Here is a 26,910-nt window from a genome sequence, read left to right on the forward strand (position 1 = left end):
TGGCCATTGGTTTTTTTTATCACATTACTTGCGGGCTCTTATTTCCCATTTGTTTTCTCTTGGGCATCCTTGGCCTATTTGCTTTTCTTGGGCTTCTTGGTCATTTTCCTAACTCTGTATTCTCATGGGCTTTTACTAACTTCATTGAGCTTCCCCAGCCCAATTACCTTGTCCTCATCCTTGGGGTTCATGGGCTTGCCATCAACCCTTTACTTTCTTTACTTGCATTACTTTGGGCCTGCTGTGACCCATTCTCACTTTTCTACATCATATACTGTCCATGGGTTTGCTATTTCTCTCTTTTCGAGATCCTTTGGACCCGTTTGCTTCCTCAAGGCGTATCTGTTTATTTCATAGACCTGTGATTCATTATTCCTACCACTTGGGCTTAATGGTTTTTTCTATCTATTTATCAACTCCTTTATGCTGGTGTTGCGGGGCTCTTTAAAAAAAAAAAAAAAAAAAAAAAGACTTCCAAAATGATCATCATCAACAAGTCAACTCGAAGACGACCCATTGAAATGATAGATTGAATTGAGTTCACTTATGAGTGATGAATCACATTAATTAATCCGATTTTTATCATATAAAAAATTATTATTGGCGGGATACTTTAATTTGTCAACTTGTATTCAACTTGCTAAAATATGAGTTCAGTTGAGTTGAACCTATTTTTTCAAATGTTTTATGTGTTTTACTCTTTCCCTTATTACTTCATATTTTTTTCCCTTTTTATTTCTTTTCACAAATACTTAGAGATTCTTTTTCAATGGGGTCGAGTCTTGAAGGCTTTAATTTAGTAAATCTTGAACTGAGTAAACGTAACCATAAATTACTAAACCAACCGAAGCGACAAAGTTTTGCAAAGCTTTGTGAACAAGCGTGATCAAAATTGAAAGGGTGTAAGGAAAAGTTACTAACCAAAGTGGGGCAAAAAATTTTGATCAAGGCAATAGCTTAAGTAATCCCTACTTACTCGATGAGTTGTTTCTTACTCCCAAAAAAAGCGTTATACATAAGTATGGCTCTCTTATGAGTTGATTTTGGTGAAGTCAACGGAATCAAGAACGTAGAATTTAATGGATTGCCTAGGATAAGCTGTTCACATCAAAACATCATAAAAGGAATGGGGTTTTGTGTTCTACAAAATTTAATATCTCTCTCCTAGCAAAACAAATGTAGTGTCTGATTCTTAAAATTGACTCCCTACTTTACCGAGTAATGTAGTCCCAAGTAATTTCCAATATGTTCTTTTTTGCAGGCTGTTGTGAATCAGAATTCTTCTTTTGCATTGAGAAGGCAGGCCGGTCTTTACTTGACAAGGAAATGCAGTGTGAACATTTGGGTTGATTATTGGCTATCCAAGTCTTCAACTTTTAAGTAACTAGTTCGTGGAATGATCATTAGGCTACAATGGATTTAATGATCGACTTAGCAAGTAATGGAGGGGTGATAATTGAAATGATATACCGAGTTTTTCTTCCACTCAAGACTACTAGTATTATTATGTCTTTAACATTGATCACTAGGCTGCCAAGTAACAAACTTATATGGCCTAGGTGCAACTCCGGCTAGTACTAAGTTTGCACTGGGTATCGTTTCTCATATCTGCACATTGATGCTCGGGTTGGTTCTTCATCAATTGTGTCAAGTGAAAGGGTAGTATTTGTTACACCCATTATTTGAAATGAAATCATGAGTAGAATACACAAGTAGAAAACACGATTTTGAAATTTGTCTTCAACTCACAATTTCATTTCAAAAAAATGTTTTTAAGTTTTTATCCCAAATTAAATAAGCTTTTGGAATGAAGTTTGGCATATTCCAATAGCAAACAAAATCAAGAATCATGATCTAGCAAGTATGTAAAGGAATTCTTCCAACCAAGGTTAGTCCATTATATTGTGTTTTGTAAACTCTAAAAAAGGGGAGTAAAATATAATTGGCTGGAAGTAGAATATGTCCACATGCCCAACTAGATTGGTCTAAGAGTACTCTTATCAAATGGTTCTTTAGTTTGCAGCTACTCGAACTATTTGAAACAGTATGATGTTGACTTAACGAGACCAAAATGGGGTTAGTTTGTTCTATTGCCTCAATGATTTGGACCACCAAGATTCAATGTTGTCTTGATGGTGTTTGGCATGACCACCCTTTTATATACCAGCAAGATGTTCATCACTACGATACGATGAGCTTGTTTACCGCGCCTATGTATTAAAAGTAACAACAATCCCACAATCCTACTTCTGCTTTAACTTGGCGTCCTCCCGACATGGGTTTTTACAAGGTAATTTTGTATGCTTGTAAACATCCCATATTGCAATCTATATTTAACTTGGAGGATAAAATGATAGTTTTTCACCTGAAGATAGCGGCTTAATTTTGTTTCTTGGATCCTCAATCATTCATTTTAAAAATGATTTTGACATCTTGACGATCAAAATGACTAATCACGTACCTCAATCGAATAACTAGATCAAAAGATATTAATAAAAAAAGAAGTTTTAATGGCTATGCATTCACACTAATGAGCCTAACCACACATGAACATGATTATAAACAATTAATTTTGATTTGTCCAATTTTGATCAATTTAAAATTAATTACATGTCATGATCTCATTGGTTCGAGGCTAACCCATTTGGTAAGCTTGCATGCACTTAATCACTCCTAAACATTCGCATTAATACACATTTAATTTATTTTTTTTTTAATCAAATCAATTTTTGAAATAAATTTTAATTAATTAATTTCTTAAGAAAATGAAATCATAATGGTTGATTAGGGGCTGATTGGGTTAAAATTCAAAAGGGAAAAATTAAGTTATTTTTTACTTTTCCATGATCCCATAATTAAAAGATTTGATTTTTTTTTTTAAGAAATTTTTGTAATTCTTAAGTACTCTTAAAGCACAGTAAATGATGTTATTTTCTTCAACATTCATGGTAGAGCACATTCATTAAATTCATAGTAAGATCCATCATAAATGTGAGAAGAAAAAATACTATTTCACCATACTCCGAGAATACTTAAAATTTTCCATATATCATAGATGATAAGCGATAACATTAATTCAAGAATTTAGAAAAGAAATTAATACAATCAATTTATAGTTGAATGTGAACTCTAGCACATAATTTATAATTTGCCCCAAAATCAATGAATTCTACCAATTCTCGTAATTTACTAAAATTTTCTTTTCTTTTTAGGAAGCCCTTACAATTTGTGAGCAACTCTAACCATTTTAATAGTTTTAAATTTAAAAAATAAATAAATAAATTACTGATTTATTCCAGTTGCAACTGTTTTCAAAAGGATCTTTTTAACACAAATTTGGAATGCAGACACAGAATAAAACTCAGTTTTTGTACACAACTCAATCGCATACATCATCATGTTGTGAAATTGTGTGTATAATATCATGTTGTGAAATTGTGTGTATAATTAGGTGTCTCTGAATTATTCACCAAATTTAGATGTAGAATCGAGATTAACATTAGAAAAGATTACACTGGGAGTACACAAGGTAGAAATCTAATTGATCTACTAATGTTGCTCACACATGGATTTGGATCACTTTTGTGCCTCCAAGGGGAATGGATTTATAGCATTTCAAATGTATATCCGAATAACTCATTAAATATAATAACTGGCAACCTGATAGCATTTGAATACTCTGTATTACAACATTGGAAATATCTTGAACTAGGAATGTTCTTAGCCTAAAAAATAAAATCTTGTACCAAGAATAAATGTTCCAGCTTCCTGGTCAATATGATAGAAAAAATGGGATCAAAATTGCATTAATACCTCTGTGATGCAGAACGATGAAAGCTCTGAACCGAGCTGATGCAGCACAAAGTTCTCCAGAAAAACAAAAGAAAAATTAAATAAACCCAGGAATCAAAACCTAAGGCTGCATCACTCTAGCAATGGGTATAGATATCTTTGCCTTGATCTGGATCTGTTGAACAGATCTTGTGATTAAATATTCATGATGGTCCAACAAATTATATTTTGGTGTCATGGAGCAACCAGCTAAAAACAGTCCCTGAGTCAGACGTACCTGCAGCAAAAGAAATTGAATCATATACACTACGTCAAGAAAACACTACTTTTATTATGATCAGTTTATAAGTATTATCTGATATTGCAGATTTAACATTTTTACCAATATGTAGCGCAATCATATTGCCAATCTAGCCCACATGGCAGATAGCAATTATACTAATTAATACAAAATCTATCTGTTTAACCACCAAGCACATTTAGGAAGAAGAAGAAAAAAAAACCAAGAGCCATTTTAAAGTGTGTGTAGCCATTGTTGTCTGTTGTCTAAGAGGCTTCCACGCTGTTGACTGGGAAAGTGAAAATCATTCAAGAAAGAATATAAAGAACGGAGTAACCACTAAGAAGTAAGAATTTTCTCAAACAAACTAAATTAATAGAAGAAGATAACATAATTATTTGTATATCATAATTCATTGCACTCAGCAGCAAAGCTTGACCAGAATGTGTCAGGTCATCCATTGAATCCAACATATTGCTTCATAAAAATCTTTAGGATCAAATGACTAACAGTAATATTGTCATTAAGTACTGTTAGATATTAAACATACTACATGCAGATATATCAAAAAAGTTAAAATAATGACAGAATGGACAACTAATTGAAGCTTTGATATATTTATTCTCAAAAAGCCTTAAAAATTCATATATGATCAGTACTACCTCAAGTTTCATTCTTTTCACCAATAATCCCGGCAAGAGCATAAACCATCCTTGAAATGGTGGAACCTCTTAGCATCTCGTATGATCAGTTCTCTGCCTACAAGCTTTGAGATGATCTTCAGTGCATTATGGCAATCACCACAAAAACGGAGATTCTTGATTACCCTAATAGGAGCACGAGGAGGGCTGTTAAGGAGACCATAAGCAACAGCAAGTCTCTCACTATGAGAAAGAAGAGCTTCCTCCTTGGCTTCTTGGTCAATGTCATGCAACACAAATCTAGTCTCTGGTACATAACCAGACTCTTTCATTTGTTCCTTCAAACTCCTAAGTTCCGCATAGATCTTATCATTCTCAGGATGAGATCTATCTCCTGCTCGGTATTCATGAACCCGGCTCCTTACCTCTAGAAGATTTTGACTTGCTAATTTCTTCTTCTCCTTCTCTTTTGCAATGTCTGAAGCTTTCACAGGTACAAGACCAGCCTTTGATTGCTCAGTCAAGCGGGAGGGGTCCAGATGCTCAACGATCTCAGCACAACGATCACCAAGCTCTATGTGTCCATGAACTCTACAAAGATTCATCAAGGTTTCCCATACATCAACGCTAGGTTCCAATGGCATATTTTCAATGAACTCAAAAGCTTCATCCAGGTAGCCAGTACTTCCAAGCATGTCTACTACACTCACATAATGATCCATGGATGGGACAATACCATAATCCTTGCTCATTGATTCGAAGTGTAACATTCCCTCATCAATGTCTCCCAAAACATTACAAGCAGAAAAAATACTGAAGAAAAGTTGACCATCAGGTTTCAATCCTTGTTGTTTAAACTGAGTGAACAGATCAATTGCATCCTCTCCAAGACCATTCTTAGCAAGCCACATTATCATGGTATCCCAAGATGTCAAATTTTGCTTTGGCATTGTGTTAAACACCTCAAAGGCATCATCTATAGAACCACATTCCCAATACATCTTAATAATTCTGTTATAGGTGCTGACCTTAAGTGGAGACAGTGATCTTACGACGTGTTGATGAACAGACTTTGCTTCTTGCAGAGATTTAGCCTCACTGCATGCCTGCATTAACTGTAGATATTGGTGCAACTCCACTGGAACACAACGTTTCTCTAATAATGACAAAATTTCTACAGCTTCCTTTACTTTCCCCTCCTTGCTAAAACCAGCTAGCTCCTCAATAGTACCACTATATGGGCAATAATCAGATCCCTCACCCAATTCCACCTCAGGTTTTGTATCACTTGATAATTTAGTGTGGGCATTTGAGTTTGGCAAATATTGTCCAGCACTTTGGCTCTGCTGATAAACACTTTCTCTTTGCTGATAGGCTCCAACAATGCCCATGTTATGTTCACTTAGGTTTTGCTGAATTTGCCCGTGTGTATAGCTTCTAATTTGGCTTCCCTGAGATTCTGAAAGGCCATGGGAAGCAAATTCATTTGTGTTCTGCCTCACTTCTCTGGGACCCTCCTGGTAAGATCCATTTGAATTCTGTAGATATTGATTTTCCCCATAAGATCTGTTCATATTATGCTGTAAGCCCACTGAATTCTGTGGATTGACTCCAATAGGGTTCTGTAACAACACTCCATTATTCTGCCAATTAAAATTCCTATCTTGCTGAATTGGGATATTCTGTATGCTTTCCCTATAAACCCCAAAATTATTCTGATATGACCCATTTGAACTCTGCTCAAAACTCCTTGAAGTATTTGCATAACTCTCACTTAGGTTCTGCTGAACCTTGTCGTTATGTTGACCACGATAGTACCCACTAAAATTTCCATTTTGCCCAACTGAATTGTTTTGATATGTACTTTTAGGGCTTTCCCCAGATAGTCCACAAGAATTCTGGTAAAACCCATGTGAATTTTGCTGCAAATCACCATAATTTTGCCCATAAAAGCCACTAACATTTCCATTTTGCCCATCTGGTTTGTTTGCAAAATCATTTCTATGGGGGTTTAAGCTCTGCTGAACCTCCACAGAGTTTCCACCATCAAACCCATTTGAATTCTTCTGCCAATCACTAGGGCTTTGGCTCACTGTTTCATATCCACTAGGGTTTTGGTGACACTCTGATGAATTATCTATGTGATATCCATTAGAATTCAGAAAATCTGACCTTTCTGCAGCAGTGCTGAAATTTTTCAGCAAGGTGAGGGTTTTGATTGAATCTAACGAGCGGCGTGAAGAACATACCTCAGATAGTGCTGTGAGAAAGTTGACTGTGAGAATTGTAGCTCTCTTTGAGGACATATATGACCTAAACCTGTATTGATTTAAACACTTTAGGATGAGTGAAGGAGTTTTAAAAAGAGGTTGAATTTACAAAGAGAAAAAGGGAGAGGCAAAGCTTACTGCTTATCTAAAAGTTAAAAAATTTATCTGCTAGCCAAAACAAGAATTATATTTCATATTTTAACCACACAAAAAAATCCCTAGAAAAATCTTAAACCTAAAATTTTTCTTCTCTTTTTTTCCCACTTACTCCATTTGTTACAAGTGACAAAGGCAAGAATTGTCTAAACTGGATACCACAAAATGTCAAGATCCAAATCCGAACCAGGATACAAGATCAGACCAGCATGCTAATACCAAGCCTATGCCCGATATTAACACGAACCCTCTAACTTGTATATAAAATTTTTATTGTTCATTTTAAACCTTAAAACAGTTCTATCTAACAATATGGAAGAATCTAAGTTAAAAATAAAGATGGAAGTTAACAATAGCTAGTAACACTGTGAATGAAGTTGTGGCTTTAGAAAGCCTCAAGTGGACTCTTTCTTCAAGCATATATGTAAAACAAACAATGTTTAGATGCATAGGAGATCACTCTAACCTTTTCATTTTGTCCAAAAGAACAAACTTTCAACACCCACCAAGAATCCATCACCAGCCCATTTCAAGAAATGCTGATTCACGCATAAAAAAAAATAACTCAACCTTTAAAGTTTTGCTCAAAAGCACAAATATTATGTATGCAATCCCACTATTATTTAGCGGAGATATATTGGTATTTGACAAATGTTTTTGCCCCACATAGTTGTAAGTTCTAATGGGTCCTGGTTTAACACAACAGATTCTCACTACAAACATAACTCAAACTAAGAAATTCATTCAATTTTAAGTTTTAAACCCCCACAAAATATCTAAGACACCCAATAGTTTTACGAGGAAAGAAAAAACGAATAGGATGAAAAAGATTACCTCTTGGGTATGAAAAATAGCAGTGAAACGAGGCTGAGGTGAGAGCCGAAAAGAGAGGTTGGTGGCAGTGGCAGTGGCAGTGGCTGTGGCTGTGGCCTGTGGGTTGGGTCAGTCTCTCAGGTCAGGTGGTCGTCAGCGTCTATAACTCAAAATCGAAGACAAGCTGCCAGAGAGAGACACACACACACACACACTGAAGAACATATATGGGATGGGCCATAAGTCCAATGGGCTTGAAATGGACCAAACTATATGTATAAGGAAAAAGTTAACAAGACCTGATTGGTTTAAAAAATATTTTAAAAACTTTGTATTAAGAAAAACAAATAATGGCTTTTTATATTTCTTATAAATTTTTTTAAAAAATAGTTTATTAATAAATACTCTAAAAATATCTATGAACCGGACCTGTATATAAGAACAGAGCCACCATTGGACTAAGGGGGCAATGCTCCCAAATTTTTTATAAAAAGAATATTATTATGTGTGCTAATTTTAAAAATTTTGTTTTATAAAATTACATTTTGTTCCCCTTAAATAATATCATTAATTCTTTTAAAAGAAATGTTATACTCACAAATTTTTTTACAACATTTTTGTGAACAGTTTTGTTATTAAATTCTTATTGGTTGCATATGGGTCCATCACTCACATTTTTTTTACTTACTAATAAGCATTCATCACATCAGTAATTTATTAAAAAAAAAAACTTGCAATTCTAACATTTTCATCATTTTAGTGACCAAAAAAATATTTATAGATCTAAAATTTAAAACAAAATATACAAGCCAAAAAAAAAAAAAAAAAAAAAGCTCAACAACAAAAAATAAACAATTCTAACATTTTCATCATTTTAGTGACCAAAAAAATATTTATAGATCTAAAATTTAAAACAAAATATACAAGCCAAAAAAAAAAAAAAAAAAAAAGCTCAACAACAAAAAGTAAGCTTAATTAATTGCTTGATTCCAAAGATTAACTTGGAATTGTGTGAATTGTGAACTAACATAAATGGGGACAAGTGTTTCTTTGCCATCTCTCCTTAATTTAATTTTTTCTTAATATAAAAATTTTTGGGCAAATTTCGCTTCCCCCTTAACAGTAGAGTAGTAATGTCCGTCTGAACTACGAAGCAACCCCCCCAATCTCCATTACCAGCCAAACAATTCCAATATGAGCTGCAGGCCTCAACATCTAATTGTCTTTCTTCTATGTAATCTTTGTTTTCTGTTATGACATTTTCCAAGCTTGTAGTTTGTCTTGCGTTCAGTGATCAATTTGGAAATCATGGTTTCTTTCTCAAATAGTTTGCTTTTGGTCATTAGAAGAACGTCAATGTCAATTAAATCCATACGCCTTACGTACCCACTTCAGTGTGCTCCTTGTCATCATCTAACTCACCAAAAACGTTGATATTGCAAATAAATTACTTACATGTCACTAATCACAATTATGAAAATATTTAACTGGTTTAGAAAAATTCACATCAAAAACTTATGTAGCATTTGTGTTTTATTTTTTATTTTCCTTTTTTCTTTTAACTTTCATGCCAATTTATTGGTAACCAAACAAACACACACACACTTGCACACAAAAATTTCAATAATCAAATGACAAATACCGGCTTAAATATCCTCATAATGGAACAATTCAAAAAATAAAAAGAAAAATAAAAAGACATGAGAAAAATAATTTAAATAAAAAAAAATTAAATATGCTATGAATTTATATTTTTCGAAGATAGAAAAAAGTATTTAACATATTTGTTACAAGAAATTGGAAGATGCCAAGAAATGACGTTGTGTGAGGGGTTTGTTTCTTTTATTTGAGTTCTTAATCAATTATAGATGATTTTTGTTATAATTGTTTTATGAAGTTGTGTGGTTTGAATAATTTTAGTATTTGCTCTATTCTTTTTTTGAGAATTTGCTCTATTCTAATTAGTAAAGCAAGTAAGCTGTAAGGAATTCTATGTTGTGGTTTATTTGTACTACACAGCGTTGGTCTAAGTGTAATTAATGAGGATTAGAAATTTGATTAGCATCAAATTTTTTGGAGGATTTCTATATAAAAAAAAAATGTGGAGGATCATTAGGTATTGCAATCAGTAGCTTGTACAATTTTATTGGGTATATGATTTGAAATCAGAGTTTTCTCTCCCCTACTATTTCTCAAAGGAGAATAGGTCTTTCGAAAAGAGAAAACTGAGACGGGTGAAGAAAAAAACAAACCAAAACAAATTAAATTCAAAGAAAAGAGAGAGAGGGGAAAAGCAAGCAGAACAAGAAGATTCAACAATGGTGGAAACTATGGCTTTTGAATCAGGCCCAATCAAAGTCATGATCTATGCAGATGGGTGCTCAAGATTTTTGGGAATTAGAATGAGAAAGTTTACAGAGATAAGTTTTCTTGATGGCCTAGAAGTTGGTCACTCTTGTAGCTTGTTTGGTAGGGAAGACATGGGACTGGAATTAATTTTTTTAAAGGATATTACAATTATTCTCATGTTTTTGCGCGAGGGAAACACTCAATTCCTTTAATGAACCTTATATGTTTCTTTCATTTCTATTATTTATTTTATAAACTTTCAAACACCTTAAAAAAAAAAAAAAAAAAATTCACCACATAATTCCAATTCATTAATGTATGATCTACCCAATCTATTATTTTATGAACGCCAAAACATACTGTTAAATAGGTAAGTTTAAGATCTTCCCCAATACTAGTGGTAAACAAAATGTTTATTGGTACAAATTATATTTTTTATACAAGTAGCAATTAAAAATAATCCCTATATTTTGTACTTGTTAAAATATTGGATTGTACAACCAATTTTGAAGATATCAGCTAATATATATAGATTGAGTTCTAATCATACTTAGTGTAACTTTTGACAATGTAACAATATCACTTGAAAATTTTTATCGGATGTATTTTGAAATAGCAGTGGTTGGATGGCATTCTATTTGTATACCTTGCAAAGTTTCATGGTGACCAATGATTGAGTTATTATCGAAGAGTTTATTACATACAATTAATTAACACGAAATTTGGCATGCATGTTAAGAAAATGAGAATGTATTATTCAACGATTGAATTTTAATAATATTAATCCTAGAAAAAAATTAAATGGTGCAATATGAACACAAACTTATATTAGGGATGTAACTTGTTTTTAACTGTACATGCACGTAAAAAGCATTAGTATTGAAATATTATGTTCCAATGTGCAAATCGAAACCATCATCGTAACAAATTTTAAAACATTGGGTTGGAACTTAGGAAATTTTTATTGGTTAAAAAGGAAATAAAATAAACTAGTACTTTATGCTACGTTATTTCCAATAACACAAATGAGTAATCAAATGTGGGGATAGGTAGCAATGAATAAGAAACCTAAACATAAATATAAACACCCATTCCCTCACCAATACTATGGCGATTGATTCACAGTACCTAATGCAATGAGAGTCTCCTTTTTCTTGAGTAGTGCCAACTTATCTATTTCAAGAAAAGCTATGTTCCATTTTTGTCTCATTTCATCCTCTTCACATTGATTAACGATTTTTGAGTCTGTGCTATATTCTTGTGCTTGTTGCTTTATTACATTGAGCCTCAATCTTCCTTGTTCCAAATGCTCTTCTATATCCTTTAATTCCGTATCTATCTCTCTAACTTGTTCGTTTATATTCTCCATACTATAGCCAATTTTCCCCATTTCTGATCACATATAGAGGAAAGAGGTTTTTTATTTATATACAATGTATCTCATAACTATTCATTAGTAATGATAGGATCTCGCATGTCTCAACATTTGATGTAAAAATATTTCTCATGCTATAAAATTAATGATGTATTATTATTGATTTGTACTGGTAGATTAATGCTTTGCATACTCAACCTTTCTAATTATAAATTATTCATTAATTTTGTAAAAATAGAATCATAACTTATTTGATCAAACATACAAACAATATTTTGTTTCATGTCAATAGAAATAGGATAAATCATTATTATTTTGCCTTTTAGTTCTTTACTTTTGGGGATAGTTTGCTTTTGGTCCTTAGAAGAACTTTTATGTCAATTAAATCCATACTCCTTATGTACCCACTTCAGTGTGCTCCTTGTCATCATCTAACTCACCAAAAATGTTGATATTGCTAATAAATTGCTTACATGTCACTAATCACAATTATGAAAATATTTAACTGCTTTTAGAAAAATTCACATCAAAAACTTATGTGGCATTTGTGTTTTATTTTTTATTTTCCTTTTTTCTTTTAACTGTCATGCCAATTTATTTATTTATTTATTTTTTTTTTTTTTGTTGATAGCTCATGCCAATTTCTTGGTAACCAAACAAACACACACACACTCACACACAAAAATTTCAACACAGATAATCAAATGACAAATACCAGCTTAAATATCCTCATAATGGAACAATTTAAAAAAAAAATACAAAAGAAAAATAATTTAAATAAAAAAATTAAATATGCTACGGATTTCTATTTTTCGAAGATAGAAAAAAGTATTTAACATATTTGTTACAAGAAATTGGAAGATGTCAGGAAATGACGTTGTGTGAGGGGTTTGTTTCTTTTATTTGAGTTCTTAGTCAATTATAGATGATTTTTTTTATAATTTTTTTATGACGTTGTGTGGTTTGAATAATTTTAGAATTTGCTCTATTCTTTTTTTGAGAATTTGCTCTATTCTAATTAGTAAAGCAAGTAAGCTGTAAGGAATTCTATGTTGTGGTTTATTTGTACTACATAACGTTGGTCTAAGTGTAATTAATGAGGATTAGAAATTTGATTAGCATCAAATTTTTTGGAGGATTTCTGTAAAAAAAAAAAAAAAAATTTAAAATGTGGAGGATCATTAGGCAGTGCAATCTGGAGCTTGTACAATTTTATTGGTTATATGATTTGAAATCAGAGTTTTCTCTCCCCTACTATTTCTCAAAGGAGAACAGGTCTTTCAAAAAGAGAAAAGTGAGACGGGTGAAGAAAAAAAACAAAACCAAAACAAATTAAATTCAAAGAAAAGAGAGAGAAGGGAAAAGCAAGCAGACCACAAAGATTCAACAACGGTGGAAACTATGGCTTTTGAATCAGGCCCAATCAAAGTCATGATCTATGCAGATGGGTGCTCAGGATTTTTGGGAATTAGAATGAGAAAGTTTACAGATAAGTTTTCTTGATGGCCCAGAAGTTGGTCACTCCTGTAGCTTGTTTGGTAGGGAAGACATGGGACTGGAATGAATTTTTTAAAGGATATTAGAATTATTCCCATGTTTTTGCGTGAGGGAAACACTCATTCCTTTAATGAAACTTATATATTTCTTTCATTTCTATTATTTATTTTATAAACTTTCAAACACATTAAAAAATTCACCACATAATTCCAATTCATTAATGAATGATCTACCCAATCTATTATTTTATGAACGCCCAAACATAGTATTAAATAGGTAAGTTTAAGATCTTACCCAATACTAGTGGAAAACAAAATGTTTATTGGTACAAATTATATTTTTTATACAAGTAGCAATTAAAAATAATACCTATATTTTGTACTTGTTAAAATAAATGGACCAAACTATATATATATATATAAGGAAAAAGTTAACAAGATCTGATTGGTTTAAAAAATATTTTAAAAACTTTGTATTAAGAAAAAAAATAAGGGCTTTTTATATTTCCTATAAAAATTGTATCAAAATTTTCTTAAAATAGTTTATTAACAAATACTCTAAAGATACCTATGAACCGGACCTATATACAAGGATGGAGCCACCATTGGACTAAGGGGGCAATGCCCCCAAATTTTTTATTAAAAAAATATTATTATATATGTGTACTAATTTTAAAAATTTTGTTCTATAAAATTACATTTTGTTCCCCTTAAACAATATCATTAATTCTTTTAAAAGTAATGTTATACTCACAAATTTTTTTTACAACATTTTTAAGAACAGTTTTGCTAGCAAATTCTTATTGGTTGCATATGAATTCACCACTCACATCATTTTTTTTTTAACTTACTAGTAACCACTTATCACATCAGTAATTTATTAATAAAAAAAAAAAAAAAAAACTTGTAGTTCTAGCATTCTCATCATTTAGGGACCAAAAAAATATTTATAGATCTAAAATTTAAAACAAAATATAATCAGTAATTTATTAATAAAAAAAAAAAAAAAAAACTTGTAGTTCTAGCATTCTCATCATTTAGGGACCAAAAAAATATTTATAGATCTAAAATTTAAAACAAAATATACAAGCAAAAAAAAAAAAAAAGGCTCAACAACAAAAAGTGAGCTTAATTAATTGCTTGATTCCAAAGATTAACTTGGAATTGTGTGAATTGTGAACTAACATAAATGGGGACAAGTGTTTCTTTGCCATCTCTCCTTAATTTAATTTTTGCTTAATATAAAAAATTTTGGGCAAATTTCGCTTCCCCCTTAACAGTAGAGTAGTAATGTCCGTCTGAACTACGAAACAACCCCCCCAATCTCCATTAACAGCCAAACAATTCCAATATGAGCTGCAGGCCTCAACATCTAATTGTCTTTCTTCTATGTAATCTTTGTTTTCTGTTATGACATTTTCCAAGCTCGTAGTTTGTCTTGCGTTCAGTGATCAATTTGGAAATCATGGTTCTTTCTCAAAGCTTATGTAATTGTCTATCCCTTGATAGCATATCACATTGTCAGAGATATTGGAGAGAAAAGTCCAGCCTCCTCTTCTAAAAGAATTATTGGCTTATGCCGAGTCTCATCTGTAAATTCTTTCATTTGCTAAAATTGCTTGGACAAAATTTTTCAAATTAAAATTAAAGAGAATAATTTGACTCAATTATGTCCTATGAAAAAGAAGAAAAAGAAACCAAGAGTGAGATATATATATATATATATATTTACCAATTTTTTTTTTTATCTTTTCCAAACTCGCAGGAACTACATTGGATTAATGTGTTATTAGGATCCATATTCATGTATTAGGTATATGAAACCATTCACTCTCATAGGGGTGAACCTCACAAGTGTAAGACTCACCCCTACATGAGAGAGTGGTTACATATGCTGGATACACCATATATTGTCTTCTATTATAGCTATCTTGTGTTGAAGGTTTAAAGCTATGCAATTCAGGATTTTATTCATTTTTGAAGTACTAGTTTTAAAGGGATTTTAGGGTGTGTTTGGTAGAGTGGATTTTAGGGTGTCCATACACAATTTTTTTAATAAAAAAAAAAATATGTTACTTTTTTGTTTTATTTAATGGGGATATAATTGTAAATTTATACCAACTTTATTTTCCATCCTCTCATTTTTCTTCTCAACCAAATAAATAACTTTTCCATCCTCCCAACCAAACACAAATGGGAGAAAACTAAATCTCTTTTATTCTTCCCACTTTTCTATCTCATCCTCATTTTCTATCCTTCCACTTTTTCACTCCTCTAATCAAACGGGCTCTTAGAGTGTGTTTGTTTAGGGTGAAATAAGGTGGATAGAAAATTTCAGAGAGAAAACGGGAAATAAAACTTTTTTGGAGTATATTTGGTTAGGTGGGAAGGAATGAAAATAAATGGTAGGGTCCATATATTTTTTTCCCAGACCCACCAAAAAGTTTTTTCCCAAAAAATGGGAAGAAAACTGAAGAGAGAAAATAAAACTAATTAATAGAGGAAAATACCCATGCACACTTGCACATAGGCAATTCTTCCACTTCCTTTATTCTTCTTCTCCTTGTTCTTCTTCTTCTTCTTCTTCTCTTTTTTTTTTCCTTTTTTTTTTTTTTTTGCATGCTTTCCTAGGCATATTGCCTCTTCCTTTTTTCATTTTTCCTTTTCCTTTTCCAAACATTGCCTTTTTTTTTTTTTTTTTGTTTAATTAGACATGATTTTTTTTTACATGATTTTTATTTTCTTAATAAATTGGGTGATTGATTTTTTTTTGTCACTTTTTTGTTTTAATAGGCAATCATTTTTTTAACAATGGTATATAAGTAAATTTATATAAACTCATTTTTTCCATCTTTCCACTTTTCCACGCCTAACCAAACAAAAATGAGAAAAATTAAAATCTTTTCTATCCTCCCACTTTTTTACCCTTCCAACTAAATAAACCCTTAATGTTTCAATGACTTTAGAGTCAAAAAAAAAGTTTAATAAAATATTTTACAATTGTCAAGGTGACAATATGTAAATGGTAGATAACAAAATGATATTAGTAGTGAATCTAGACAAAAACCAATAAAAATATGCCAACTCAATTATTGTAAAAATTGTTACATCAATAGCATTTTTTTAAACGTGAATATCTAAAAACAAAAAATTTGACAAAAAGTTTCACACCTACGGTAGCGTGTTTGTAGTAAATAAAAAAGTAATATCAGTAATGGACCTAAATAAAAACCAGTAAAAACTTGTCAAATCAACTATTTAAATACGTGGTAAAATGTTTTGTATATAAAGCGTCACTCGTTTGTTTGGACATTTGTCGAGCTCTGCGTGTTTCACTTTGTATTAATGAAAAGTGAAACATGTAGAGCTCACCAAATGTCCAAACAAACAAGTTATTCATCATTCTGTCTTTCTACCCTCCCAACCAAATAAATATGAGAAAACATTAATCTTTTATCCTCCCACTTTTCTATCCATTTTTCATTTTCTATTCTCCAACTTTTCCACTCCTCCAACCAAATAAACCCTAAAAAATAGATTCAATGTCTAGTATTTAGACTAAATGAATGGATTAAATACTAAATGAATGGATTCCATTAATCGATTCCTAATTACCATATAGGAAAAGAAGTGAGGAAAATATTAAAGTGAAAGGAATAGAATTATAATCTCTCCTTTTTTTTTTTGTTTTTTTTTTTAATAGGTAATAGATCTTATTTACCATATAGTAAAATAAGTGAGGAAAATATTAAAGTGTAAGGAATAGAAAGACAATCTCTTTTTTTTTACCTTTTTTTTATTTATTTATTTATAAAAAAAAAAAGTAATAGAATTTTATTGCAAATGAAAAGTGTGGGGATAGGAAGTCCGAGCAGGTATGTTGGGTTATGGGCCGTGCCCAAGGATGAGCAAAAGCCTGAGGATTGTCAAAGGGATTGTTGAACTTGGGTCAATAGGCCGAGGACAAGAAAAAGAATAACGAGTCAACTCTGGTTTCCAAGGAGCTAGGCTACCTTGGGAGGTAACTATTATGAAATGATAAGCTTCAAGGAAAGTAGTAGAGCTCAATCAACAGTAAAAGAAGAAATACCTGAGAAGAAGACTGTCACTACCACATTAAATGCACTACACCAAATGAACTAGTCGCATTTATGGAGAAATGACACCTAAACAGTGTTATCTCAGCTCATAGCTACTCACAAAACTTTTAGAAGATCTTGATGGGACAAGCATCCAAGGGATTTTCTACCAAATCAACAAGTAGAAGGTTGGGATGAAAGGGCGAAGGACTATATAAAGAAATGGTTACTGTGAAAAATGGGGCATGGAATCCAAGAAGGAAGAAAAAAAGAACACATTGTATTCTATATTCAGTTAAACTTGAATCAATACAAGAACATCTCATCCTCAGACATGATTGAAGAGAGTTATTTCTATCAATATCTTTAATCTTATTGGCTTGAATTCTATCAACTGTTGCCCATTTGTTTTTACTTGTAAAGTTGTCCCTTGTACAACCCATTCTCTTACAAATATATTGTTTTGAGCTTCATGGGCTATTGTCCATTCTTCTTGGTGGGCTAAAGTTCACTTCCAATCCTTAACAGAAAGGATTACTCTAGTCCTTAACAAAAAGGATTACTCTATGTTCACGATGATGAGCATAGAGCACTTTGAAGAATTACATGCAAATCAAATGAAAGATTTAAGAGAGCTAAAAATAGAAAAAATGGAAGCACAATTGGTAAAACATCATACTCGAGACCAACTAAACATGGTACAAAACAACAGAGACTTCACTTGCTCAATAGGTCTCACACTCTCCCCCAAAATACAGCTACCACACTCTTTCCACACTAACCACATCACATATGCCGGCACCAAGTTCCGTACGTTAGAAGGATGTTTTCCTAACAAATCGCACCAACCGAAAAGGAGGGATGCTACCTTATCCAGCAACACCCATTGAATCCCAAACATCATGAACATATCACTCCATAAAGCATATGCATTCTCACAATGAATCAAAAGATGATCCAACGTTTCCCTACTACAATGGCACATAAAAAACACCAATTGACTAGTAATATGAGGTTATCAATTGTGAGAATCTTATCCCATGCAGCTGACCACAAAAAGAAAGAGACCCTCTTAGGGACCTTAGCACACCAGAGACTCTTTAATGGTAATAAATGAGCATCTGCTCCATGGATGGCATTATAAAAGAAGGCCCATCAAAAATACCACTCCCATTCAAAACATTACACATTTACACCTTCACTGGCTGTTTCATTTGCCAATGCCTATATGCCCATTAGATTAATAAAAATGACTTTCAAGCACTGGCATTAGCATTCTAGTTTTTATCTTTACCCATAAATATCATTCAGCAAATGGGTTACCGCTTAATATCACTAACTTGTAACTCAAAAGAAAGAATTCAATCTAAATAAACATATCACATATCTAAGACATTAAAAATCAACAATATAAAATCATGGTAGCCTTTTGCTTGTAGCAAAGCAAATTATTTCACTTTTTCACATAAGATCCACACATCAGAAGGACTATGAAATTCATTCTCAAAAAAAAAAAAAAAAAAAAAAAAAAAAAAGATTTGACTATTCTTTTTTTTTTTTTTTTCTTTTTTTGAAAAAAGAAAAAGGTGTCATATTTTTTTTGTAAAAAATACTATTACTTGATAATTCCTAAGAATCACTGATTCCATTGCATGTCATGATCTAGTAACTCCTTCCCCAGTACGTCCATTTTTTTGCAGGCTTTCCAGAAGCAAAGCATTTAGTACCTATGAGAAATTGAACATTAAGTAACAGAAAATAATATAAAGAACTTCACACAGCAATATTGAATGAAAGATACAATCAAATGGCAATTTATCATAAATCCAATAAATCATTAAGGACAAATTGATGTCCTAGGGAAGCTTATTCATTCAACTGCACAATGAGTATCGTTCTGTGGTGCCAGCGACATAAATAGTAACTTACGTAGGGAAATGTCATCATCATAAATGCAGCCAAAATTACACTTTTTTTTTTTTTTTTTGAGAAGGAAAATTACACTTAATTATGGCATTAGCTCCAGCATTTTATTGGTACATTCAAATACCATATGACATGATAAAGCCACTGCATTAACATGCAATTTCTAGAAAATAAAATGCAAGAACAATTAGATCACACCATATTAATCTTTGATAATGAAATTATTTTTCACCCTACCATGGAAAACTTAACACAATTGCAGGAGTCTTAGATCCCCTTCAAAAATGGTAACCCAAATTTACAATAGTGCAACTGTCAGAAGGAGATTACACTAGAAAGTGTACTATTTGAGGACATGGAAATCAACATATTCTTCCAGAGGCAACAACCGGTAGGCTTGTAGCAATATCAATTTGAGTAACCTCCCACGCCAGGCGGCAGGGAAAAGGAGTGGGGGTGTAGTTTATAGGATAAATAGTCAAGGTTTGAAAGTAGTAATAGAAATGCAATAAATGAAATAACCCTGACATGAAACATAAAGACTACCTTCAGGGAGCTCTGGCTGGTCAAATGGGGAACAAAGGCTCTTACATGCTCCCATCTCACCTTTCGTCCTTGCTTTTACATCTACCTCCACCTCCTAAAAGAGTTGCACAATAGATTTATGAAATCTATAAGGACCAAAAACCAAAAAAGGAGGAAGGCTAAAGTAACATTTTTCTGCCTCATGAGCAAGAACGTTTGCTCTAGTTGCATGACAAAAATAATTTACAATCCAAATTTGCATAATTTTGGCATAGAGAAAAATGAAACAGAAAATCTATAAAAAAATTACATTTTGAGTCTCATGTAAGAGCAAATCTCCATTGAACAAGTTAAAATCTTTTCTGGTAAGTAATAGAGTGCTCACTTCGTATAGCTTATTTTTTCAGCTCTTTGAAAATGGGATTTATTGAAGAAACTGTACCTAGAAAAAGAAAAGTTTAAAAAAATTTACTTTGGAAAGGAGCAGTTTGGAAACATGTTACCCATAAAGCACATAATCTTATTAAAAAGAAGTGATAGGTCAAATACACAATATGTGCATTAGCTGCCTACTCCTAAGGACCATTGAACATATTAAACTTAAGACAAAACTTATGTACAATACCTTAGATACTATTCTTTAGGTTCCCTTCTTAAGATTATATCATTATACCATGTGACTACTTAACTTAAAAAATACACTTCCATTCATAAGAAGAAAGCCACATGGCAAAATCTTAAGAGAGGAACCTAAAGAACACCTAAGTTATACATACTAGTCCAAAACACAACAATAATGGAGCATTCATAAGACGAAAAAAGTATAGGGGAAAAGCCCAATGCAATAAATTTTAAGTAGAAAAAGATTTCGCACGATCAACAACCCAAAACAATATGCTATCTCATAATATCAATATTTTAGTAAATGAAACAACAATGAACTTGAAAAAAAAAAAAAAAAAATTGATATCAGACCTCCTCATCACACCAAGGTGCGAAGATCATTTTTCTTTGGCTGAGTGCTTCCACAAATTCATCCCAAGTTTTAACAGTCTGAATGCAAGCATCTCGTTTTTGTTTGGCAGCATCAAACAGGCTTTGTTGGATATTATCCAGCATTTCTTTTACTTGGTCAACCAGGTTGTCCCTAGGGATGTCTGTTTTTGCTGAATTATCCCGGCGAACGGCACGTACCTGTGAATAAAACCAGCAATGTAACAATCCTCCTGGTTGGTCAACTATAGGAAAAAAAGACAGCTGACAGTAATGCTGGAAAAACAGATACAAATTAAACCAATGGAAGTAAAAATAACAGCAGAAAATCCAGAAAGACTAGCTGACCTGATTATTTGCCAAGTCTTTTGGACCAATTTCAATCCTTAGAGGAACACCTTTCAATTCCCAATGTGAGTACTTCCAACCAGGAGAGTAATTATCTCTAAAGTCTGCCTTAGCACGAATACCTGCCTCAGTCAAGGAGGCCACAGTGGCAGAACAGGCATCATAAATTCCCTGAGTATCAGCATCTTTATAAGGCACAGGAATTACAATAACCTGGACAGAAGCTACTTTTGGTGGCAGCACTAAGCCTTTGTCATCCCCATGAACCATAACCATAACACCAATCTGAACACAAATGATAAACATTACAAAAGTGACAATCTGTAGCCACACACATCTATCAATAAATACTTTCTAATACACAAATACACCACACCAACCTGCCCACCTCCGAGTGCTATAAACCAGGCAAGTTATAACTTTAAAAAGATTTCCTTTTACCACAAGGAAATGTACAAGCAGATTAATTATAACTGTCAAACTCAAACAGATAATGCCTTAAGATTACCGTCCGAGTGCTATAGGCCCATGAGTTCTGCCAGGCCATACCCTTCTCTCCCTTCTCATTTTCAAAGTTTATCTCAAACATTTTAGCAAAATTTTGACCCAGACAATGCGAAGTTGCACCTTGAATGCCACGACCAGTGTTTGGAACAAATGCCTGACATGAGACATAATACAGAGACATTGTTCAAACTGTCAAATATAACAGAGAATGGATTATATATGTGCACATTTAATTCTCACGTACCTCAACACTAGTTGTGTAAAGTCCACCAGCAAACTTCTCCAGTTCGCTCTTCTTTCCTTTTATGACAGGAATAGCCAAATACTCTTCATATATGCGTCTATAGAGTTCCAAAATATCCAGCACCTAAAATAGAACAAACTTTAAAAAGGGCGCATTTGTAAACAAAGGCCAATAAGCTTTAGCTCAAATAGCATCTCCCTTTGTATGATCAAGGCAGATAGAAGATGAGATTGTAGGTTTAGGACCCACTGGGTGCATGTGTAATTACCAATCAAAAAAAAAGGGAGAAAACACGAAGGTGCCCATGTTCCAACGTAGATATGAAAGATCAAAATCAATGATCTAATGGGGAAAAAAAGAAAAAGGATGCTGACACTGGAATGTGGAAACATATAATACAGCCCAAACTAGGCAGTTATCTTTTTTTGTTGATAATATAAATATGTTAGAAGTATGTCAACACTTGTTAATTAGGCACATCTGCACTAACCAAAAGATAGCATACATCTGCACTTACCAAATGATACCATACATCTGCATTCTAACATCCTATGCTTATATGAGAACCTAGGATGCACAGATACAAACCAAGATCCAAAAGAGTAAATAAAAGATAACTAAATAAGCGTTTAACACTGAAACCAATATATAAAAAATATAAATAAAAATTTACAAGTTTAGGCTATCTCTCACCATCGGGGGTTGGGTTACAATGGTATCCAAGCCGTATCACGGCCATATCCTGGATGTATTGGCACTTAAAAAAACTGGGTGCGTATCTTAGAGCTATCCGGTGTGATACCAGTATGATGCGTATCAGATACGGGTAAGTGAGAAAAACTGGAGTATCCTTGCATCCTAAGTTATGACATTTCTGATAATAATCCAATGACCTTGGGTTTGGATTTTTCAAGTGAAATAGAGGTTAGGAACGGAGCAGAATACCTTGTGATGAAAGAACATGCCAAGTTTCTAAAATGCTTAGTTCAATACTCAATTCAAGAAAAAAGAAAAAGAGACCAACAAATCTCTGGCCTGTCTGCCACCATTAATTTATATGCATAGACCTCCATGAATTAAAAGTAAATAAATCAAAATTTAAGTCCCAAGTTTTATACCTCTTCATCTGCCTCTGCTTTTGTTGCGAAAGCAGTATGGCCTTCCTGCCAAAGAAACTCGCGACTCCTACAATCAGAAATCATGTCCAATGTATTAACAAACTGTCATGAAACTTGTAAGATGGTTATTAGACATTTCAGTAAACATGTTGATGCCTAACAAAAAAAAGTGAATGGAATTTTACACTCATTTGTAAATTAACTGTAACAACTTCTTTGATAATTCTATAGTCGGAGGAGGGGGGATTTGAACCCTAGACATCTTCGTTGAAAACGCTGGGAGGTGCAAGTTGGGAGGTGCAACACAAATACACAATAAAATCATACAAAGCCTATCACAACTAATATGAAATGCTTCACCAGGTGACAGATCAAGGAAAAGAATGGCTTCAATAGAAACAAGTCTCTGCATATGAAAAATCCCATGCCAAGAAATAAAATGTAAATCATAACCACAGAAGATGAACAGTAAACAATCATGCCAGCATGAAGTTAAGTTTCATATAACCAAACCAAACTCTGATTGGCTGGTGTATTACACTCAAAATTTCATGCCATCTAATCAGCAAGCCAGCAGATGCTATCAACAAGGTTAAAGAATTCCTAGATGTGTGAAACTAAACAAATTTAGAAAGAACTACCTGATAAATGGTGTAGGATGGCTGAATTCCCATCGAACAACATTGCACCACTGATTGAGTTTCAAAGGCAAGTCGCGGTGTCCCCTTATCCATTTAGAATAGTAAGGATACATGACAGTTTCACTCGTTGGACGAATTGCAATGGGCACTTCCAACTCAGACTCCCCAGATTTTGTCACCCATGCAACCTACAGAAGCCCAAGATACAATGTGATTAGCACCCCCTCTATTCTAATAAATTGAATGAATAAATTCTCTCTCATTAAAATAGAAGCACTTACAAAAATACAAGAGAATAAAAGATTATCATCAACCAAGAATCATCCAAAACATTTTACGGCATCACCCTAGTTAAAAACAAGTGTATAACAGATCAATTTTGTACCAAGGACAAACCCTATAGTAAGAACCAGTTCCACCAAAAAGAATCAAGGAGAACCAGGTTGTGCTGTACTCTAGATTAACCATAATACCTCCAATGTCAGGAAAAGAACGCAGAAAATTTTTAACAGTGCAAATTTCAGTTTCCAACTTACTCTAGCACCATTACAACAATTCCAGCCCAAAGCATGAAATGATTTTGCCAGAAAAACTGAACATTTCATAAAATTAAAAAAGAGTCTATCCTACACCAAAGTAGTAAGCAAAATATGCTTGATGAAGATTTCAAATTTAACTCACCTCGGGAGCAAAACCCTCAACGTGATCCTTCTCCTTCTGCAATACACCAGGAGAAACAAAAAGTGGGAAGTAGCAATTCTGGATGTCCATTTTCTTTATTTCAGCATCAAAAAATTTCTGCACAACGACATCAATGTAATACATTAATTATGCACGTCAAACTAGAAAACTGGGAAGAAGGAAAAAGGAAACAAAGAGAGGATTTAAAAGAAACATCTAAAATTTTCATTATAAGGGGGAAAAGAAGTCCATTGCTTCACAAATCTATAGAAATAACCAGGGCGGCCTCAAATTTATATCACAGAAAGTAAAGGGGAGAATCATTGTGGATAAATGTTGTACATGTTAGTATTGACACAGTCGACCATCTCCTTTTACATTGCATTGTGGCAAGAGAATTGTGGTAAATAGATTTATCTTTATTTGTTGTGCAATGTTGATGTCTCGGACTATGTTAGAAATGTTTGCAAACTGGAAAGGGATAGACACCATCTTTGCTTGTGTGGTCAGTTTGGCAGTAAAGAAACCTTTCAACACTCAGCTGAACATGACTATTAAAACCAATTTTTTTTTTTTTAAGTTCATTGTTAGACTAGTTGATCGCTTTGGGCAGTGTACATTGCGATTCTTTCTTGTATTTCCAATCCTAATTTGCTCAGATACCATCTTACAATCATCCGGTGAATTAATTCTCTCTTCTTATTTTTTAATTAACTGGTGTATTAATTCTTTTATCCTTCAATAACATTCTTATTAGCAACTAGAAATGAAATGAAACTAAAGGACAACAACCCCGGATTCAAGAAGGGATTCAAACTCACTTGCATTTCCTCCCAGATCGCCATTGTCCATGGCCTCAGAATATAACAGCCGGAAATATCATAATACTCAATCAATTCTGCATTCACAACAACCTACACGAGCCCGAAATAAAGATGAAATTAATAACAAATGCACGCGGTTTTTCAAATCTACAAACATCATGCACTGCAGTTGTCAAAGATTTTACAACTACAAAACAAACCTCAGAATACCATTCCCCAAAATTCTCATCCTTGCGATTTACCAGTCCCAAACCAGTCTCCTTCTTCACCTCCTTCTTTTTTCCTCCTACAAAGTCAAAAAATCACACAGCATAAGAAGCAAACACAACAATATTCCATAACATTTGCAAAAATGGCTAAACCCTAAAACCCTAAACCCTGAGAAGCAAACACAACATACAGACCAATGCATTTCAAAACATTCGCACACGCATAGCATCAGCAAAACTAGCACAACCACAATGGAAATGAAGTCACAAACACTCACCGCCGCTGACATTAGGCTTTTTCGCACCGCCGCCGGCATTAGGCTTTTTCGCATCGCCGCCGCCGGCTTTAGACTTTTTCTCATCGCCGCCAGCCATGTCCTCAGCTTATTCCTGAGTTTTTGCTTGCACCGGTTGTAACGAAATCCTCCGCCACCGAATCCGGCGAGAGAGCAGAAGTTATCGAGGATGTGACAAGGAGATGGATAGGGAGATGCAGAGAATAAGCTGCCGCGTGAGAATGAGAAAATAGGGTGAAAGAGTAAATACACATACATTAAAAATATAATAAATAATAAAAAAGTAACAAGTAAAAACTGTTGGATGTTCAACTTACGTTTCTACATTTTGGTAATAGTTAATTCCATCAAAGACTAAATTGATTTAGCATAAAGACCAAATTAACAATACTATTTTTGCCTAATATAGATGGTTGATGACTCAGGTCAAATTAGTCATGCTAAATCTACTAATCTAAAAATAAATCTTTCAACTCTTCTTTAAAAAAAAAAAAAAAAAAAAAAAAAAAATTTGGCATTTAGCATTATTTTAGCAATTATTTAGTTAGTTGTCAAGTTTGCAAAACTATTTTGCAAACTAAAATCTCGAGGATTTGAAACTCGAGTTCAGTGAAGGAACTCAAGTCTCTAAACCTCGAGTTCAAAGTTGTGGTGACCTGATGTGGAAGAAAAAAATGCATGTGGATCTCGAGTCTCCTAGACTTGAGTTCCTGTGTTGGGTTCATGGGTCTCTTCTTCTTTCTTTTTCTTCTTCTTCTTCTTCTTCTTCTTCAGATCTTCTTCTTTCTTCTTCTTCTCTTCTTCAGATCTTCTCCTTCTTTCTTCTTTCTTCATTCTTCTCTAAGATTTGTAAAAGCAAAACTCAAAGACTCGAGTTCTACATGTATAAATATTTCCACAACAGCCTTCCAAAGCATCAAAATCAAGTGTGTTAGACTTGATTTCCCACAGCAAATTTGACTCTAATAGACTCGAGATGCTAGTTTTCTAAATAATTTCGAAAACATGTTAACTAACAAAATTATTAGCAAAATGGTGTTAAAGTCCCAAAAAAAAAAAAAAATCCGCAAATTCATGCACAATCCTTATTTTCCAGTGTAGAGTTTGTAGGCCTTTGGGCTTTGGCCCTTTTTTTTTTTTTTTTTCATTTGTTTTCCTTTTGCTTCTTTCTCTAGGTTCCTCTCTTGAAAAATTAAGTTCTCTTTTATTTTCTTCCTCTATCCATGGATTCTCCCATCCTCCATTGGCAGTTCATATTTTGAGAATTATGTTACTCTTCCGATAGTGAAAGATCAAGACTTGCTTCAAGATCCAACTCATCTCAAATTTTTTCAACATATCACAATT

General features: G+C 33.2%; 2 protein-coding genes across 3 annotated transcripts; both read right to left on the minus strand.

Moving 5' to 3' along the window:
• Positions 1 to 3,622: 3,622 nt before the first annotated feature.
• Positions 3,623 to 8,169, minus strand: LOC112024718 (pentatricopeptide repeat-containing protein At4g32450, mitochondrial). Of its 2 annotated transcripts, XM_024057350.2 has the most exons (4): positions 7,974 to 8,169; positions 7,606 to 7,678; positions 4,735 to 7,032; positions 3,623 to 4,069 (listed from the first exon to the last, which is right to left on the minus strand). In XM_024057350.2, exons 2-3 carry the CDS (start codon positions 7,611 to 7,613, stop codon positions 4,752 to 4,754), a joined length of 2,289 nt encoding a protein of 762 aa, XP_023913118.2. In that variant the 5' UTR covers positions 7,614 to 7,678; positions 7,974 to 8,169; the 3' UTR covers positions 3,623 to 4,069; positions 4,735 to 4,751. The 2 variants fall into 2 exon arrangements, with proteins under 2 accessions (XP_023913118.2, XP_023913119.2); XM_024057351.2 differs by lacking the exon at positions 7,606 to 7,678.
• Positions 8,170 to 18,611: 10,442 nt separating this feature from the next.
• Positions 18,612 to 25,807, minus strand: LOC112024709 (proline--tRNA ligase, cytoplasmic). Its single transcript, XM_024057339.2, has 12 exons — positions 25,546 to 25,807; positions 25,259 to 25,344; positions 25,056 to 25,148; positions 24,235 to 24,351; positions 23,554 to 23,741; positions 22,913 to 22,979; positions 21,795 to 21,917; positions 21,552 to 21,704; positions 21,044 to 21,328; positions 20,678 to 20,896; positions 19,724 to 19,817; positions 18,612 to 18,978 (listed from the first exon to the last, which is right to left on the minus strand). The coding sequence occupies exons 1-12, from the start codon at positions 25,640 to 25,642 to the stop codon at positions 18,914 to 18,916; spliced, it is 1,587 nt and encodes a 528-aa protein (XP_023913107.1). The 5' UTR covers positions 25,643 to 25,807; the 3' UTR covers positions 18,612 to 18,913.
• Between the last annotated feature and the right edge of the window lie 1,103 nt (positions 25,808 to 26,910).

This window comes from Quercus suber, unplaced genomic scaffold, assembly GCF_002906115.3.
Source record: "Quercus suber isolate HL8 unplaced genomic scaffold, Cork oak 2.0 scaffold_669, whole genome shotgun sequence".
In the NCBI taxonomy this organism is placed as follows: Eukaryota; Viridiplantae; Streptophyta; class Magnoliopsida; order Fagales; family Fagaceae; genus Quercus; species Quercus suber.

Coding starts and splice junctions, on each gene's coding strand:
- LOC112024709 (XM_024057339.2), bottom strand. CDS start 25,642: ATGGCTGGCGGCGATGAGAAAAAGTCTAAAGCCGGCGGCGGCGATGCG. Junction 25,345..25,545: donor AAAGCCTAATGTCAGCGGCG/GTGAGTGTTTGT, acceptor TTGACTTTGTAG/GAGGAAAAAAGAAGGAGGTG. Junction 22,980..23,553: donor CATCCTACACCATTTATCAG/GTAGTTCTTTCT, acceptor TTCTGATTGTAG/GAGTCGCGAGTTTCTTTGGC.